Source organism: Fukomys damarensis, unplaced genomic scaffold, assembly GCF_012274545.1.
Source record: "Fukomys damarensis isolate Sample0158 unplaced genomic scaffold, DMR_v1.0_HiC HiC_scaffold_12, whole genome shotgun sequence".
Taxonomy (NCBI): Eukaryota; Metazoa; Chordata; class Mammalia; order Rodentia; family Bathyergidae; genus Fukomys; species Fukomys damarensis.
Window position 1 is genome coordinate 18582764 of NW_022900924.1, and position 19039 is coordinate 18601802.

General features: G+C 45.8%; 1 protein-coding gene across 1 annotated transcript in view; it reads left to right on the forward strand.

Moving 5' to 3' along the window:
- Positions 1-245: 245 nt before the first annotated feature.
- The window catches only part of Ccdc62 (coiled-coil domain containing 62), a 31056-nt gene continuing 12262 nt past the window's right edge, over positions 246-19039 (forward strand). Inside the window, exons 1-9 of the mRNA XM_019204527.2 lie at positions 246-301; positions 3128-3320; positions 5739-5905; positions 8308-8409; positions 10223-10394; positions 13699-13800; positions 16811-16899; positions 17210-17325; positions 18672-19037. Of these exons, the coding sequence (XP_019060072.2) occupies positions 263-301; positions 3128-3320; positions 5739-5905; positions 8308-8409; positions 10223-10394; positions 13699-13800; positions 16811-16899; positions 17210-17325; positions 18672-19037 (1346 nt within the window). The 5' untranslated portion in view covers positions 246-262. The remainder of the gene's footprint in view (positions 302-3127; positions 3321-5738; positions 5906-8307; positions 8410-10222; positions 10395-13698; positions 13801-16810; positions 16900-17209; positions 17326-18671; positions 19038-19039) is intronic.

A 19039-nucleotide genomic window follows, 5' to 3' on the forward strand; every position in this document is an offset into this window, starting at 1 on the left:
GGTCCAGGCTGCCGTCCACTTCCGGTGCGCCGCAGAAACGGCTCGGTACCGGCACCGGTGGAACCCGGGCTCCAGCCCCGCCTCGAAAGCCGGGGGACGCTTTGTCGGTGACAGTTGGCATTTTAGAGCTGCGTCTCCCGGTCACTTCGCTTGATGTTCCTCGATATCCTGGCGAGTGTGGGCGCGCTCTTAACTCCGTCTAAACAAAGTAAACTCTAAAGTGAACTTGCCCAGCGTCTGCATTCGTCAGGATACGAGATGAATGAACGCTCGTTTATGTTACTATTTTTTGAAATTGGCTGTATGTACCCCAGGAACTGGTGTTCCTTCTCCCTGAACCTCCCAAATGCTAGGATTACAGACGTGTGCCCCCACTCCCAGCTAAAACGAACACTTTTCGTATATTAGGCTTATTGGTTGTTTTCCTACACTGGAATATTTAACTGCCTAGTGTGCACATGGCTGTATCCCCAGACATTGGTGCTCAATGAGTATTTGTAGGATGAATGAATAACTGGAATAAAAGTCTTATAACTTGGAATCCCCTGAGTCCAGATTCCATTTTCTGAGTTTAATTGCTAATAAGGAATTATAATTCATTAGTATATATCTGTCTCTATATCTGTCTACACAATATCTGTTTTTTGTGACAGAGTCTTACTATGTAGTCCAGGCCAGCCTTGAGAACTCTTTATGTAACCCAGGCAGGGCTTGGTCTCCTGGTCCTCCTGGATGTTACGACCATGTGTGCCACCATACTCAATGCTATTTATGAATCTTGTTTTTCAAAAACCAGTAGTAATCACAGCATTCTGGGAGGCTGAGGCAAAAGGATCCCAAATTCAATCCCAGTCTGGGAAATTTACCAATTTACAGAGATCCTGATATTAAAAAAAAAAAAAAGCAATAATTGTGCCTGGGTGTATTTGATGAACATTTAAATTCTTACTTTAGGATAGAAGTCTTAACACTTCACGGATGGGAACAGAGTCATAATTCAGCAGGACCGTAATTCAAAATGGACTTTATAGTCTCAAAAATTGCTAATGTTTGTAATTACTGTGTGCCAGGCACTGTGTCAAGTGCTTTACAGAGCTTCTCTGGCACAGTCCAAACAATTTTAAGATGTTAAACTGTTACTGCATTGCACAGGTGAGAAAGCTAAGGGTTAGAGAAGTTAAGTAACTTGCCCACAGTTATAAGACCACTAAATGGCTAAATCTAGATCCACACTTTGCTAAGATGAATTTCATTGCACTAGACTTTAAAATGATGTATGATTATGGGGCTAGGGATATAGCTCAGTGGCACTGCACCTGCCTCACAAGCACAAGGTCCTGAGTTTGATCCCCAGTACCTCCCCAGAAAAAGATTTTAAAAAGATGTATGATTAAAAGTAATTATTGTGAACTCAGCCTGGTGGCACATGTCTAAAATCCCAGCACTCTGGGGGGTGAGGCAGGAGGAGGAGTCCCAATTTTAGTCTGTCCTTGGCAACTATTTCTAAAAACCAAGAAACAAAACAAAGCCCCCCCGTAAAAAAAACAGGATATAGTCCAGTGGAAAGCTGGACTCAAACTCTGTACTGCTTTGGGGCGGGGAGAAATTATTGTAGGTAATATTGTTAGGTAAACCCACGTGTGGTGGTACATGCCTGTAATCCCAGCCCTCGGGAGGCTGAGGCAGAGACAGTGGCAGTAGGCCAAAGCCACTAGGCCAAAGCCAGTCTGGGCTACATAGTAAGCTCAAGGCCAGTCTGAACAATATAGTGATACCTTGTCTCAAAAAATATCGCTAGGTAGGGGCTGGGGATTTAGCTCAGTGGTGCCCTGCCTGTCTTGCGAGTACAAGGTCCTGAGTTTGATCCCTGGTACCAGAAAAAAAAAAAAAAAAAAAAAAAAAAAAAAAAATATATATATATATATACACACACACACACACACACACACACACACACACACACATATATTATGAATGAAAATGGCATCATAACTATATAAGGAATGCTCATTTTTAGATATGGATATGGAAGCATATAAAGAGGATTGATGTGTTTTTTATAAATAATGGAAAGGAAACCAAGCAGATATAGCAAAAAAAATTTTTTTTGTGGTATTGGGGATTAAACTCAAGGCCTGGTACATTCTAGGCAAGTGCTCAACCCTGAACTACATCCCCAGCTGTTTTAATTTTTTAAATTTTGAGACAGGTTGCCAGGCTGTGCTCAGACTTGCAGTGCTCCTGTCTCAGTGTCCCAGAGTGCTGGGGTTAAAGGCATGACCACCACATGCAGCTACAAATTTTGTTTTTGAGTTTGGATCAGTAATAATATTAAATTGTTCTTAGTAGATTAAATATACAGTATGTTGATATCCCAGCTAAAGTTGAAGTAGATATTTAGGGTTTAATCATCTTCATAAACTAAAATGTCCTTTCTTTAATAAGAATTATTTACATTTAAATAGCATTTCACGTTTATCTTATTTTATTACTCCAGAACTGCTGAGCAGGACCTGGGGACATAGATCAGTGTAGAATGTGGTCTTCGCATGCACAAGGCCTTGGGTTCAATCCTCAGCACCACATAATAAAATTGCTGGGGCAAGGTGGGGATAGCATTGTTGATTGATAGCAAAGGTGGGAATAAAAGCAGAAATATATGTATTTGTTATTTACCAGGAGAGGTTTTCAAAAGTCTTGACTTTTTTTCCTGTTCTTCTCTTTCTTTCTTTTTTTGTTGTTGTTCTTCTCCTTTTGTTTTGTTTTGTTTTGCTTTGTTTTTTTGAGGCAGGATCTCACTATGTAGTTCAGCCTGATGTTGTACTCACTATGTAGCCCAGGCTGGCCTGGAACTCGAAATAATCCTCCTGCCTCAGCCTCCTGAGTGCTGGGATTAAGCGCCTGGTTTAGACACAGCCTTACTTGTGCTATGCTGGGATGTGATCGTGGTAGGGTGCCTGCTAGGTTTGAACGGGCATCATATGTAATTTGATGCATTGTTATTAACAGGAGTAAAATTTAACTGCTTAAAACGGTCAACAAAAAAAAATTATTATTTGGAAAATACTCCTTGGCTGATTTACGTTACCGAGTTTTCTTTTTATGAAAAACCTCTTCCCGTGTTTAGAAGATCGGGTCAGAAGTCGAGAATTCCACTATTGAGAAACAGCGCAAGGAGCTGCAGCTGCTCATCGGAGAATTAAAAGATCGGGATAAAGAGCTCAACGACATGGTGGCGGTGCACCAGAGGCAGCTGCTGTCCTGGGAGGAGGACCGCCAGAAAGTGCTGACCCTGGAGGAGCGCTGCAGCAAGCTGGAAGGTCGGACACGCACGCACCCGGCGGCAGGGGGCGCCCTTCGCCGCGCCCCTTGTCGGGAGGCCCTGGGTGGGGAGGGCAGCACGGGACTAGAACCCACCCTGTAGCGCGGTTCACACCTTAAGAACAGCCGCAGGGAGGGGGTCGGGGAGAGCCCGGTGATTAAGGAGAAGCCACTCTGGGCAGGGTTAGGAAGAGGGCTGCGGCGTCGCTCGCTGGCCCTTTCTCTGGAGCACACTTAGTTTAATTTTTTGGCGTTGAACCTGCGGCTCAATACCTAAAATGGTTGTCTTTTTAATGTGTAGCATTCTCAAACAGCTTGTATACATTTTCTTTAGCACCATATTTTAATTTTGCCATCCTTTTAGTGCTGCCCTCAGTCCCGTGTCCTAAATAATTACTTGAATACTCTAGAGTGGAAAACACTAGATCTGTTTAATAATCATGTAGCATCTTTTCCCCTTGTATTACATAAAGGTAATTTAAGTATGACATATATATAAAATTTTTCCATCTTTGATGATCATCTGAAATTTGCTCTGACCATGCCCACAGCCACACACATAACTACACATAAGCGTTTAAAATAATTGCTTGAAAAAGAAATGAGGTGAGCATGGTAGTACACACCTCCTAATCCTAGCACTCTGGGAGTCTGAAGCAGGGAGACCTCAAGTTCAAGCCCAGCCTGGGCAACTCTCTTAGGGTGGGCCTTATCTCAAAATGAAAGATAAAAAAGGGCTGGAGATGTTGCTCAGTGCAAAGGTCCTGGGTTCAACCTGTGCTATCACAGTAAATGGATGGATGAGTAGATAGATAAATGCACCCATGCCTGCATGCACACATGTGTATGTGATAAAATGAGCAAGAGAACAGACACTTCATGGAAAGAGAAAAATTAAATGGCCAATAAATATATTTAAAAGTTACCATTAGTAATTAGGGAAATACAGATTAAAACCATAATGAATGCCATTTTACATTTACCAGACTGGTAAAAATTACCAGATTTTGGTAAAGATGTGGAGCCTACCACCCCCAAAAATGCCCCTGTTGTGTCTGATCTTGAGAGCCAATGAGGGTTGGGCATTGTTAGCACCTGGCACAGGGACAGGGAGCCCAGGGAAGATTTCGCCACTGCTGGGAGGAGTCACTTGACACATCTCCTTTGGGAAATCATTCCAGTGTTAGTCAAGTTGGAGACACAGATCCTGTGAGAGCGTCCAGCAGGTGGAACGTTTTCCGGCGGTGACACCCAGAAAATCCACTTCTCACATTCACACTGTGTGGTGAGCTGCCTGAGAGCTTACCAGGGTGGAGATCTGGGTTGGGGTTTAGCTTAGTGGAACAGTGTGTGCTAGCATTTTTGAGGTTTTTGTTGTTGTTTTGTTTTTTAAATAGTCTCACTATGTGGTTCAGACTGACCTTGTACTATGTGACCCAGGCTGACCTCAAATTCACAGCAATCCTCCTGCCTCAGCCTCTCTAGTCCTGGTATTACAGGTGTGCATCACCACATCTGGCTATGCTTGGCATTTTAGAGGCCCTGAGTTCAGTTCTTAGCATGAACAACAATCTGATACAATAGGTTTGGAGTCCAAAAGTGTCTATTTCTAGCAAATTCCCCAGTGATGCTATGGCTGCTGGTTCAAGGACCGTATTTGAGTAGCAGGGTTCTAGAGAAACTTACAAATAGGCACGAAGATTCATGTAAAAAATATTTGTAGCAGCATTACTTATAATAGCTGTGAAGAGGAAAAAACCCACATGACCAGCAATAATAGAATGGATAAATTTTGGTGGAATCATTCATTGGACTACTATGGCAGTGTTAATGGCAAACACGAGTTACACACAGCAGTGTGGGTGAATCTCAGATCACAGTCTTTCTTTTGGTCCTGGGGATCCAGCTCAGGACCTTTTGCTTGCCAGGCAGGTGCAGGATCATGATCATAATCTTAAATGAAAGCAGCAAGTAGATGAATCATTCAGTATATCTCCATCTACATATGGTTCAAATTAAACTATACTTTTAGGAACGTAGTCAGAGAAGAACAGTAATGAAAAGCAAGGAAAGCATTGCAATCAGGGTGAGGTCTGGAAATGAAATGGGAGAGGTTATATCCGGGATGTGACCCCCAGGGGCCTTCAGTGTTGCTGCCAGTGTCGTTTCCTGAAGTACAGTATTGTGCATCTCACAGTCAAACGTTTGAAAAGAATTGTCCTCTAAAATTCTTTGGCACATTTTTGCTTTTTTTTTATACCGGGGATCGAACTCAGGTCCTTGTGCTTGCAAGGCAGGTGCTGGAACCAATGAGCTAAATCCCCAGCCCCACTTTTGCTTTTTAACTACTGACTTTGAAAATGCTATATTTCAAGCTTCAGATCCAACCACAAATAAGGTGGTGAAATTTCCCTCAGGTGAACTACATAAAAGAACAGAAATAATCAGATCACTCATGAAGAAGGTCAAGGTCCTGGAATCCAATCAAATCGAATGTCAGACAGCTCTCCAGAAGACTCAGCTACAGCTGCAGGAGATGGCTCAAAAGGCAACACACTCTTCCCTTCTCTCCGAGGACCTTGAGGTTGGTTTTATCTTTGGAGAAGTTTCACCACCCCACATTTTGTGCTTCCGTTATTAAACATTTAGATTGATTGCTGGATGTGGTGGCGCACGCCTGTGCTCCCAGCACTTCGGAGGCTGAGGCAGGAGGATCACTGTGAGATCGAGACCAGCGTGGGCTCCATAGTAAGCTCAAGGCCAGGCTGAACTACACAGCAAGACTGTTTGGGGAATCTGCACATCGCTGCCCTGTTCTGGAGATCAAGCTTCCTTGCAACCCCTGCTTGTTTTGTCATTTGGTTTGGGAGCATCTGCCATTTTATTTACAATGCGTTATTATTGAAAACCTTTTCAAAGTCTGAAATGAGGGGCTGGGGATTTGGCTCAGTGGTTCCACCACCTACCTTGGAATCAAAAGGGTCCAAGTTCAATCCCTGGTACCAAAAAAAAAGTCTGAAATGAGTATCATCAAATTTCAGTAGCTTCAAATTCTGCTTTCTAAATTTTGAGTCTTATCTAATATGATAAACATACCTATACCATAGTAGAATTACCACATTGGGAAAAAAATCTGTAAGTCTGATCTTTTAGTGTTTTTTTTTGGGGGGGTGTGAATGAACTCAGGATCTTGTGCTTGTGAGACAGGTGGCAGAACCACTGAGATAAATCTCCAGCTCCTGATCTTTTAGTTTTGAATTCTAACTGGCCTGTTTATATATTTCTTTTTTGTTTTATGTTGTTGTTGTTGTTGGTTTTTTGAGACAGGGTCTCACTATATAGTTGAGACTGACCTGGAATTCACTATGTAGCCCAGGCTGGTGTCGAACTCACAGTGATCCTCCTGCCTCAGCTTCCTGAGTGCTGGGATTACAGGTGTGTGCCACCACGCCCGGTTTATTTTGTTTTTTTTTGAGACAGGCTCTCCATATGTAGCGCAGGCTGGCTCTGACTCATGGCGTTCCTCCTGCCTCAGCCTCCTAGACTGCTGGGATTACAGGCTCCTGCCATTATGCCCAGCTGTCATCATCTATTTTCTGAGCTCATTCATTATGAGAGGCCCAGAGAAAAAGCCAGCTTTGGTTTTGTTACATCCTTCATATAACTGTTTCTTAATATTATTCTGTATAAGCCGTGATAATGTAATGAGTCCTAATAACCCTTAATAAGAGAATAGAGCTTATTTTAGGGCCCTTTTCTAGAATGCTATTCTGATAGTTTCTAGCTGTAAAATAACAAACTACTGTAGAATCTACTGATATGTCGGATGACAGAAGGAGGTGTCTGGGTTTTTGTCTTTTTTTGTTTTTGGCACCGGTCATCAATCTTGGGTCCCTATGCTTGTGAGTCAGGCACTGGAACCACTGAGCTAAATCCACGGCCCTGAAGGAGGTGTCGTTTTCATTAGTGAACTGTTTTCGAGCAGTTTTAGGTTCGCAGCGCGGTTGGACGGGCTGCACAGGGCCTTCCTGCGCAAGCCTGCATCCCCCGCACGGGGCTCCCCAGCTGACGCCCACACCTCAGCGTTTGTCAGTGTCCTACACAGGCACAGCACCGTTTACAGAAGCGCTCACGCTTCATGTCTCACCTCGTGTGGGGCTCTGGCAGGTGAAAACAGTGTGTGTCCGGACCCCAGTGTGAAGTCCTCCCAGCCCTTTAAAAAGATGAACAGAATTCATTAATGCTATTTAATTTCGTGGAAGAAAATCTCTTACCCAGTTGGCATTCATTCATTTTTCTGCCTTCTAAAATTATACATAATTATATATTATAAAATTATACATAACAACCTGAAATTACATGATTACACGTATACAACCTAGCATTATACATCAAAATATTAGGTAACAGAGATGTTTACAGACAGAGCCAATGTAATTCAGTGACAAGGAGTGAGAGGAGTTCATGGGGAAATGGAGACAGTGGACCCTTGACTTATGAACTCAGCTCATTCCCCAAGGCTGGTTGTAAGTCAAGTCGGTCAGTGAAGGCTCAGCCTTCAAAGCCTCTCTCCTGTCCACAGGCAGATCTCGGGGTCCTTAGAGAGGCACCGGCCCGGGATTTCTCAGTGAACCCCGCACAGGAGAGGAAGCGGCCATGCTCCTTCCAGAGCTCTTTAAGGGTCACAGCTGTGTCTGAGACCATCTGGATGCAAAGCGGCCAGCATGTGGGTCGTAACTCAGGACTTTGGTCATAAGTTAAAACTAAGATTCTAGTCATAACCCAAGTTGTTCATATATGAGGCCAGTTGTAACTCGAGGGTCCACTGCATTTGTATTCTTTTTTGATGACTATTTAACCCACTTTGCTCCTGAAAAAATTTAAATAAAAATAAAGTAAAGAAATGAACATAGATCACGGCTAATGATGGTCACGAAAAGACTTCTTGCAAAAGACTCATTGGTATTTTCTGTTGTTCCCTTGTAGGCTAGAAACGAGAATCTCAGCAGCACATTGGTGGAGCTTTCTGCTCAGGTGGGACAATTACAAGCTAGAGAACAGGCTCTCACTACAATGATAAAGCTGAAGGTAATTAAAAATAGTTACCCCTTCACTCGGCCAGAGCGCTTTGTAGCTTACAAATACATTATCCCAGCTGAGGGCTCCAGCAGCCCAGAAATGCGGAGCTGCCGAAGACGCTGTCCTTGATTGCCTTAGAAATTAGAGAAACAGGCTTCAGATCCCCAAATGATCTAGCTAGGAGACAGGACCTGCTGCGGCCGGCCGCTCCCGAACCAGCGGGCTCCTTCCCAGGAAGGAGATCTCAGGTTACTGCAGTCACAGTGCTCCTTAGTTGTTTCCACTAAATGGGACGAGAAACTGTGAGCAACCAGGGGGTCGACACAGCCACCGATGTGGGTGCACGGTGCTCCATGGCCTCGGCCTCACACTCGTGCCTGATACTCGGTACCCCGGGGAATGACGTCAGTGTCATGGAAAACACATGCACTTTCCCAGCAGGCTGATGTTTTCACGTGGTCATGGCCAAGCTCTCTTAAAAGAGAAACCTATTCAATCTACAGGAATTGCTTTAGTTAAATAGTGGCCACTTCAGGGGCCTCAACAACCGCCCTGCCGTCCGTGACAGCAGACTGTGCGGCAGGGCCGTGAGTACCGACGATGGGCCGTGGAGACGTTTCGCCCACATCGGAGCAGGGGATTCATGGACAGCATCTTGCCCAGAATTAGTTTGTGTTTTGAGGAACGTGATCTCTGGTGGAAGCGAATGTCCTCTGGGACCTCCTAGCAAAGGAGGAGGCAGGGGCTGCAGGTTTCAGCAGAACCGGGCAGAGTGTTTAACTGTGCTCATGAGTTGATTAGGCACAGGTTTTGTTTGCTGCTGGCCTCCTCACACTGGTCCCACTGGTTTTGAGTGGGCTTCCCCAACCCTGTTGTCCTCAGAAGTCACCCTGGTGTGAGCTGTCGGACAGGTTTTCCAGAACACATAGATAATACTGCAGCAGAAACGCACTGTGAGGGAAAACTTGTTGATAATAATTATTCCAGGTGAGTGGGGGAAGGATTGTGTTTGTTTTCTTTTTTTTGAAACAGGGTCTCACTACCTAGTTGAAGCTGGCCTTGAACTCACTGGGTACCCCAGGCTGACCTGGAACCTGAGGCGATCCTACTGTCTCAGTCTTATGCAGGGGTTACAAATGAGAGCTACCACGCCTGGCATATTTCAGACCTTTAGATATTGCTTGAATTTGCTTTTCAAACAGCCAGATAACTTTTTGGTAATTCAGAAAACCTCAACAATAGAGATTCTAACTTGGCTAGGTTTGAGATGAAGTCTTGGAGTCTGCGGTTTAACAAACTGAAAGAAGGGAGGAAACAGCATACCCTCGGGATTTAGCTGTAATCCAGAGAATAATTTCTTGCTGCACCAGTCTCCTAGGTAACCCAACTGGTCCTAAACTTTCCGGGATACATTCAGGGCTAGTGGCAAAACATGGCTTCTGAGGCCGACCAGCTAGGTTCAGACGGTGGCTCCAGGGCTACTAGTTGTGTGACTGTGGGCCAGTAACAGCGCTTCTTTGTGTCTGAGACTCATGTGTCACTCGGCAATGACACGGCGATGACAACAGTACGTACATGATCCTGTGACTAAAGATGAACTGAGTTAACACAAGCAGTGCTTAGAACGAAACCCATCACGCAAGATCTAAATAAATGTAATCTTTTACTGATGGGTTAGTTTTAAAATGTAGCGTAACAGGGGCCGGGGATTTAGTTCAGTGGTTCCGCCACCTGCCTCGCAAGCACAAGGACCCGAATTCGATCCCTGGTACAAAGAATTTTTTTAAAATGTAGCATAACAGTTTTCAAACTTGGTTTTTAGGACAAAGATATTATCGAGGCCGTCAATCACATTGCAGATTGTTCGGGTAAATTTAAATTGCTAGAGCATGCTTTGCGTGATGCCAAGATGGTGGAGAATTCTATTGTGAAAGAAAAGCAAGACTATAAACAGAAGTTGAAGGCACTCAAGATTGAAGTCAATAAACTAAAAGGTAAGAAAGAGACTTAAATTTAAGATGTAATATATTGCACTCAGGAGGATTTAGAGTTCAAGGCCAGCCTGGGCTATATAGCAAGACCCTGTCTCAAAAAACAAAATAAAAAAAACCAAACAAACAAAAAGTAATATGTTGGGGCTGGGCATTTAGCTCAGTGGTTCCGCTGCCAGCCTTGCAAGTGCAAGGACCCACGTTCAATCCCCAGTACAAAAAAAAAAAAGTCATATGTTATCTTGGAAATATATTTCTTTACTTGCATTCACTTAATCTTATACTTGAGAGTATGCCTATTTGTGAAATTTGTTTCATTTATATAGAATTATGCTGCCATTTCTGTGTTATACGATAAATAACAGAAGTGGGTACACTGCATAATGCATCATATTTTCAGAATAATCTGCCTTTGTTTGGGTGTCTGTACCAGCTAGCTACGCAGATCACTGCTGAGCAACAGCAGGCCTCCGCTTGAGTCCTGGCATCCGTTACTGTCACAGTGGGGGGCAGTCAACATGGGCCCGGACTCAGCTCCTCTCCTTCTCCCCAGAGGCTGGCCTGGGCACCTCTTCCAGGGTGAGGGTACAAATTGAGGAGAACCAGCAGAACTCTGAGCCTCCTAAAATTCAGGCCTGAATGTCCAGGCGCAGTGGTGCACACCTGTGATCCCAGCACTTGGGAGGCTGAGGCAGGAGGATTGCTGTGAGTTTGAGGCCAGCCAGAGCTACATAGTGAGACCCTGCCTCAAAAACCAAAGAACATTCGGCTCTGAACCTGACACACTGTCACCTCTGTCTCCTTCTGTGGGCTGAAGTCAGCCATGTGGCTAAATCCAAGGAAAAATCATGGTGGTCTGAGCTCTGTGGGGGAGCACATGCAGGGAGGGGCGAAGGATTGCCACTACCAGAGTGTCCTTTGGGGTGCATGTTTCATTTCTGCACATTCCGCTTGGGTTCTTTTCTCTTGTCGCTCTCAATGATGCTATGATCCATTCCTTTCTGCTTACGTGACGCTGGAAGTTTTGTAGCGAAATGAAGTCAGGGCATGCCAAAGGCCTCGGGATGGCTTTCTGTATCTAGGGCTTTCTCTGTAAACGTGGATATAGGTAGGCGATGGGGTAAACATTCATCTACACTGGGGATTTAGCTCAGTGGTTCCACCACCTGCCTCGTAAGCGCAAGGTCCTGAGTTCGGCTCCTGGTACCAAAAACAAAACAAAACAAAAACATTCATCTACAAAGGACAGAGGTAGCCCCACTTTTCTCTGTGTTTCTGCAGAGGGCCAGGTTGCTGTGAGAAGCAGAATAAATGGTTAGATGGATGAGCTACCCCTTTAATCTTAAATCTGCTTACCGTATCACTTTTTTAAAACAGTATTAGAGATCGAACCCAGCTGCATTCATACTGAGCTGCATTCCCAGCTCTTTTCTTTAATTATGAAACCATCTGGGCTCAAACTTGGGATCCTCCTGCCTCAGCCTACCAGAGTACTGGGATTTTAGGCATATACCACCACACCTGGCTAAAGTGAGTTTTTATCTTTTATAAATGACCACTGTACCAGATGACAACTGCACTATGGAATGAGCCACCTTAGAAGCATGACAGCGCACAGCCCGGGGTTGTTGTTTCTGGCCTGCTCAGGGTGGCTTCACCCCATGAGGCAGTGGCTTACTCCTCCTGGGTTTCTGCAAGACAGGCATTGGCACGGAGGGGTTCCTGCATCCTGAGCTAACGGACCTTTCACATCTCCTAGGAAAAAAACTCTGAAATTAGGAAATTTTATCTTGGCTGACTTAATTGAAAAAGGCTCCGTTCTGAACTCTGGACCTTACAATGCCCTGACCTGTGGTAAATAGCATTTGTAGCTCCAGCTAAAACCTTAATGGTGTTCTCAGCCGGTGGCCCGGGGACAGGCTGTCCCCTCCTGTTGGGGTCAGCAGTCCAAGCACAGCCCTGGGGCCCTGGTGTGGGTGTCAGTGCTCACTGATCTTTATGCTGTCTGGAAGACACTGGGGTAGGTGAAGCCTGGCGTGTCAATATATATTATGAATATTTTATAAGGTTCGATGTTTATTAAGAGCATTTTAAATAAGGAAAGCAGGGCCCGGGGATTTAGCTCAGTGGTTCTGTTGCCTGCACTTGCCTTGCAAGCACAACGACCGGAGTTTGATCCCTGGTACCAAAAAAAAAAAAAGACAAAGAGAGTAGGAAAATTTAGAAATGAAAAAATAAATAAGGAAAGCAGGATAAAGGGCAGTGGAACAGAGATCGAGGGAGAAAGGCTCGCTCGTTCAGTTGGGCAGACGGGGAAGGCCAGGTTGCAAAGCTGCCATTGGAGCCGGAAGTGGATGCTGGGCAGAACAGCACGTGAGGACCTGGGCCAGGAACCTTCGGGCAGCAGGAACGGCAAAGGCAGCAGCCCCCGTGGGTTTTTCCTTTGATACCAGCCAGTCCTCCATTTGGTACAGCTGGGTAGGCAGATGTTCCGCTCAGTCCAGTAGCGCTCACCTGGAGTTAGAATCAGCCCAGGCTGGGGTGCTCAGCCCCCCGAGACTGCCCCACTTCTCAACCCCAGTCACCAGTCCAGGTGTCGCCTGTACTTCTGGGCCACCAGCTTTAAGTCAGGGGTTCTACACCACTTCAGGCTGTCATTTCTAGAATGGCTCCCAAATTCAGGGAGATGCTTTCCCTCCTTTTTCCTGGATATCATCAAGGATACCACTCACGAGCACAGACGGAAGGGATGGCTCCGTGCTCAGAGCCCTGTGCCCAGCAGCTGTCCCCAAGCGATCCCCAAGCCAGGCACCTCTCTCCTTGCCACAGCCCAGGCCTCCTTGGTGACCATCCCATCCCGAGGCTGCCCGCAGAGGGGCCCTGGCAGAGACACCCCTGTCATTCGGGAAATTCCATGAGCAGTACAAGTAGAAGCTCTTTGCTGGAAACAGGACAATACCCAAGTATATCTCCTCTTGTACCACTGAAGCATCAGAGCTGAGAGCAGGGCAGGGCGGGGCCTCTGGCTGTGCCAGTCAGGTTGGGAGCTTGGGTTTCATCCAGGGTGGGGCAGGAGGACAGACATGAGCAGCTTTTATCATTAAAGACGGCTCTGTGTCCCCTGTGTTCCCGCGAGAGAGGCAGAGCCAGAGCCGGGGCCACTTGAGGACCAAGGCCACAGCCAAGTATGGGCTGTAGACCCGGGAGGACTTTGCCAATCCTGGGACCACTGTGGTGTGGGCTGTGGAGGGTTCTTCTAAGGAAAGTAGTGTTTATTTGAGGCCTTTCCCCCCCTCCATTTGTGAAGAGGATCTAAATGAAAAGACAACAGAAAACAACGAACAGCGGGAAGAGATCATTCGCCTCAAGCAAGAGAAGAGCTGTCTGCATGATGAACTGATCTTCACTGGTAAAAATAATCAGCTTAAGTGATTGAATAGTTACATCTGTAACCTTCATCTCCCCTAACACTATCTGACCAGCAAAAGGAAGTATACCTCTCTGGAAGGTTTTTAGTAGGTTTTTGGTTTTCTTTTTTCTAAAGAAAATTGAGGGATTGATGACGAACCAAGCTCAGAATCTTAAAGCTATCCTAAATCTCCTTCCTAGGAAGAGAACAAGTTCCCTCAAATTAAAAAGGGAAACACTATTACGTTTAAAATTTTTTAGCCGGGCATGGTGGTGCCCACCTGTAATCCCAGCACTCGGGAGGCTGAGGCAGGAGGATCGCTGTGAGTTCGAGACCAGCCTGGGCTACATAGTGAGTTCCAGGTCAGTCTCAACTACATAGTGAGACCCTGTCTCAAAAAAACCAAAAGAATAAAAAATTAAAAAATAAAATTTTCAAATACAAAGCATTTCATTTTATGTTTACAGATGGGAAAGGAGTGCAGTTTTCTACCACTAGGGGGCACTGTTCCACTGCTTCTAGGATTGCTGTGTCGGGTTACTGCCCTTGACGTACAGTACCGGGCTTGTAGTTTACAGCTGAATTCAGTCTGGTATCAGCATCGTGTGCCATACGCTCTGCTGATGCTGAGAAGCTCAGAGGGCCTCAGAGCATTTCTATTTATCTATTTCTTTTCAGTAGTGGGAATTGAACTCAGGACATTGTGCTTGCCAGGTAGGCACAGCACCACTGAGCTAAATCCCTGGCTCTTCTATTTATTTTTTATTTCCTGAGAAGAGGTCTTGCTTGAGACACCTCAGCTCCTGGGCTCAAGCTGTTTTTCTCCCACATAGCTGGAAGTGTAAGTGCTCCCCACCACGTCCAGCTGAGTCTCCCACTACGTATAACTAGGTAGAATGCATGGGATCTGTTAAGTAATACCAGATTTTGTGAAATAGTTTTGAAAGTCATTTCCAAAGCTGATTTCATTTTGTTTTTGAGACATGGTCTCACCCTGTTGGCCATGCTGGCCTGGAACTCCCTGTGTGGCCCATGTTGGCCTTGAATTCATGATCCTCCTGCCTCAGCCTCCTAAGTGCTGGAATTCCAGGCATGTGCCACTGTGCCTGCTGTGTATATTTTAATTATGAGTGAATTAAGTAAAAAATAAATATAAAAGGCTTAAGACGATAGTATGTTCTAGGTGCTATGGTTAAAAGTTGACACATTTTACCTGAAGTTAAAAGATGTTTTGAGAGCCTGGGATTTAGCTCAGTGGCACCATGGCTGCCTTGCAAGCGTCAGGTTCTGAGTTCGATCCCTGGTACCAAAAAAAAAAGAGTCTTGAGATTTTACTTTTTAAAAATTCAAAACTTTTTCCTCTTATTCAAGATGAAGTTCTTCCCACAGTGCTGTGGGCACAGTCTGCTTGTTTGTACACAGTGCACTGAGTGCAAAGGGAAGGGTGTCTGATGCTGGCAGACCTGTAACAAGGGTTCCTTCCTTCAAGGTCTTGTCCCAGCCTCTCAGCCAGTGAAAGGGAGGCATCCAGTCAGACTCGAACTCGGTGCCCTTTCCCTTGGGCTCGCGCTGAGTGTGCTCAGGGTCCAGCAGACTCTGCACTCTTCCCCCTCAGCCGAGCCCGGGGAACTAGGGAGGAGGTGATGACAGAGGAGTTGCCTCGTGCAACAATAGGTTATTCTAAAATCAGAGATTAAAGCAAAATTCAAATATATTTAAAATCCCCCTAAAATAGTTGGCCTGGCGGGGTGTGGCAGTGCACACCTGCGATCCCAGCACCCCGGGAGGCTGAGGCAGGAGGATCACAAGCTTGAACCCAGCCTGGGCAACTCAATGACCTAATGACATCCTATCTCAAAATTGAAAAAAGAGGGACATAGACTGGGGATATAGTTCAGTGTGAAGACCTGGGGTTCATTCCTCAGTACCAAAAACAATAAGATGTTGGCTTTTTTGTTCAGGTGATGTTATATTCAAACAAATATCTTTGCTGCGTGCAGTGCAAGCCACATGACTTCTGCTTAAGTATAACATCAACATATGCCCTGGTGCAGTCCCTGGAGTCTTTCCTTTTTGAAGGTTCTTTCTTGTGGTGCTTTTACTGCTGGGATTGCACCCAGGGCCTCATGCATGCTAAGAGTAGCTACCCACAACCCCTAAAAATCATGTCTTAGTACTTTGGTATACTTGCTTTCAAGCCTTTTAGGGCATAATAACATACAAACACACACACCTTCTCATTTATCTATTTATTTATTGGGCAGTACTGTGGGTCAAACCCAGGGCCTTTGCACTGAGTTGCATCCCCAGCTCCTTATAAATTTGTGTTTCGGTTTGAGCCAGGGTCTTAAGTCACTGAGTTGCCCATACTGGATTTGAACTTTTGATCCTTCTGCCTCGGCCTCTAGAGTGCCACCACGTCTTACCACACATGTATTTTCAAATTCATTTTCAACTTAGCATTAATTACGCCATGAGGCTCCCCATCTCACGAAGGATCTAGTCAGAACCACAGATGAAAGCTCTTCTTTATCAACCATCCTGCAATTTTAAGTCCAAGAACAACAACAAAAGGGCCAAGTATTTAGCTCAGTGGCTGTGCAGCTGCCTTAAAAGTGCAAGGACCCAAGTTCAATCCCTGGTACCAAAAAAAAAAAAAAAGTGCAAGGTCCTGAGTTTGATTCCCCAGTACTAGAAAAGAAATAAAACAAAGCAGGAACAACAAACAAAAACAGCGTTACCTGTTAAATTGTTCAAAATGGAACGAGTTGCCTGGCGTGGTGGCACATGCCTATAATCCCAGCACTTGGGAGGCTGAGGCAGGAGGATCAGGATTGCTGTGAGTTCGAGACCAGCCTGGGCTACATAATGAGTTCCAGGTCTGTCTCAACTACATAGTGAGACCCTGTCTCAAAAAACAACAACAAAAAAAAGGAAACAAAAACAAAATGGAGTGACTCGTACTGATTTAGCTGATAAAAAATGTTCAATAATCTTCCTTCTCAAACAGTGGAGAGAGAAAAGAGGAAAGACGAGCTACTGGATATTGCCAAGTCAAAGCAAGAACGTACGAACTCAGAACTCCATAATCTGAGACAGGTGCGCCCTCGGCCGTCCTTCTGTAGGGGCAGGAAATGTTGGGGAACAATCTAGGAAGCCGTCTGGCTGCTGATCCCGCTTAGGGTGCTTCTGCAGTCTGAATGGCATTAGCCATGGTGGGGCACAGCAGGGAGGGCTTGGCTTACCATGAGCAAAGGTTAGGAGATCAGCCCTCCGGCAAAGCTTAGTACGCGCATATTTAGCTTTTTCTTAGCCGCTAACTGAACTGTTTTAGGCTTTTAAAAGTGCCAAATTGTGGTTCATTCTAGTTGGTTATTACCCTTTATCTTGATTTCTCAATATCTGGCAGATTTATGTAAAGCAACAGAGTGATCTTCAGTTTCTTAATTTCAATGTGGAAAATTCTCAGCAATTTATACAGATATGTGACTCAAAGATGGAGGAATCAAAGACCCTGGAATCCAGGTAATCTTAGCAGATGCTATGAATATGGTCTCCTGTTTGATTTCATCATTAGATCAGGGTTTACTTTGTGCTTACCATAGCCAGGGCCTACTCTCGTCCCTCATATGGGGAAATAAATCTTTGTAAGCTACATTATCATCATAATCCCAGGCCAGTGGAAAGACCTGTTCTGAGAACTGAGGCATGGCCCTAATGCAGCAGGCTGGTAAAGATGTGTGTCTGTTGTTAGGAGGCTTGAGCTGGAGTAAGAACGACGGAGACGACCGGTCTCCCTCCTTCCTTTCTTTCCGCACATGCAGTGTTTAGGGTAGGGAGCACGGAGATGTGTGGTACGCGGTGCCTGCCACTGAGAAATAACGCAGCCTCCGCTCAGCTCTGAGGGGTCTCTGCTGTTAGCCTGATTTTCCTGTTTGCCTCCTCATACCATGCCCTTCTTACCTACGCATTTATTTATCCTTTTAGTGTGGAGACAGCTACATAGTGAGTTCTCACTAAATTGCTAAGAAGCTCAGGCTGGGCTCGAACTTGCAGTCCTGCCTCAGCCTCCCACAGTGCTAGGATTCCAGGCGTGCACCACCATGCCCAACTGTTTGCCTTGCTAACAGCGGAGATCTTCCCTAACTAGTAACAAGTGGTTCAGGAATTAAATGAGTTTCTGTAAAATGAAAATGTAAATATAATATAAAATGTATATATAAAGTGTAGTTGAATCAAACAGGCATATAACCGCACCACAGTTCAATTTAGTCTGCTTTCCCAAGCAGTTCAGGAAAAGGAAGGGGGACTGGGGAAGCTCCGCGCGACTGCACTCATGGGTCCGGGCTGCACCCACACTGACCGGGCTCCTTTCCAGGGACAGAGGAGTCGGAGCAGGAAGGGGAGTAGGAGGCAGGGCTGCAGCCTAACCTGGTGCTGAGTTTTGCAACCCAGGCTGGCTGTGGGCCGTTACCTGTCCCTGTGTCCCAGCTGCCCCGCCACAGACCCGACCAGCTGGCTGTCTCCACTTTGGACTTCACTGCCATGAAGGCACCAGAGGAGCTGGCCTCGCTCCTTAGGAGCATCAGAGGGCTCCGGAAGGCGGGACAGTGATGGGGGCCTCACACAGGATGTAAAACCCGAAGGAAGGCGTGCTAAGTTGGCTCGTCGCATTTATAGTATTCTTGAGGGGTTTTTGTTTGTTTGTCTGTTTGTCTTTGTTACTCAGGTAATAAGGCATAGTGGGCAGTCGGGCCTCCTTCGGGGTCTGCTCCGGACAGCAGAGGGATGGGTGGCGTTGCGGTAGGAAGTGCTGGTAAGAGCCTGGCTTTTATGCATTCCTTTATTTATTTTTGGTCACGCCACTGTAGCAGTGCCATGTGTTTATCAGACCTTGAGAACGACCACCGGAAAGTCGATGCTCAGAGAGAGAAGTCTTCGGTCACGGACCACAGATTCGAGGCCAGGTTGGCCCAGCACAATCGGTCAGAGAAGAGCTCTTGTAATGCTTGCAAAGAGAAGAAATTGCAGACCGGTACTGCGGCGGGGGAAAGTGTGATTACTCTCTCTTCTCTGTTTACCAAAGACTTGACGGAGAAACCGAGGTCTTGGCCTCCGGGTGCAAAACTCCGGACTGACGGGGCCAGGCTCCGGGGCCTGGAGGAGGGGCGGCGGCGCGACCTCGACCTCGACCTCGACATCTACCTGGGCCTGGCCGGGAGGGCGGACGCCGAGGAGC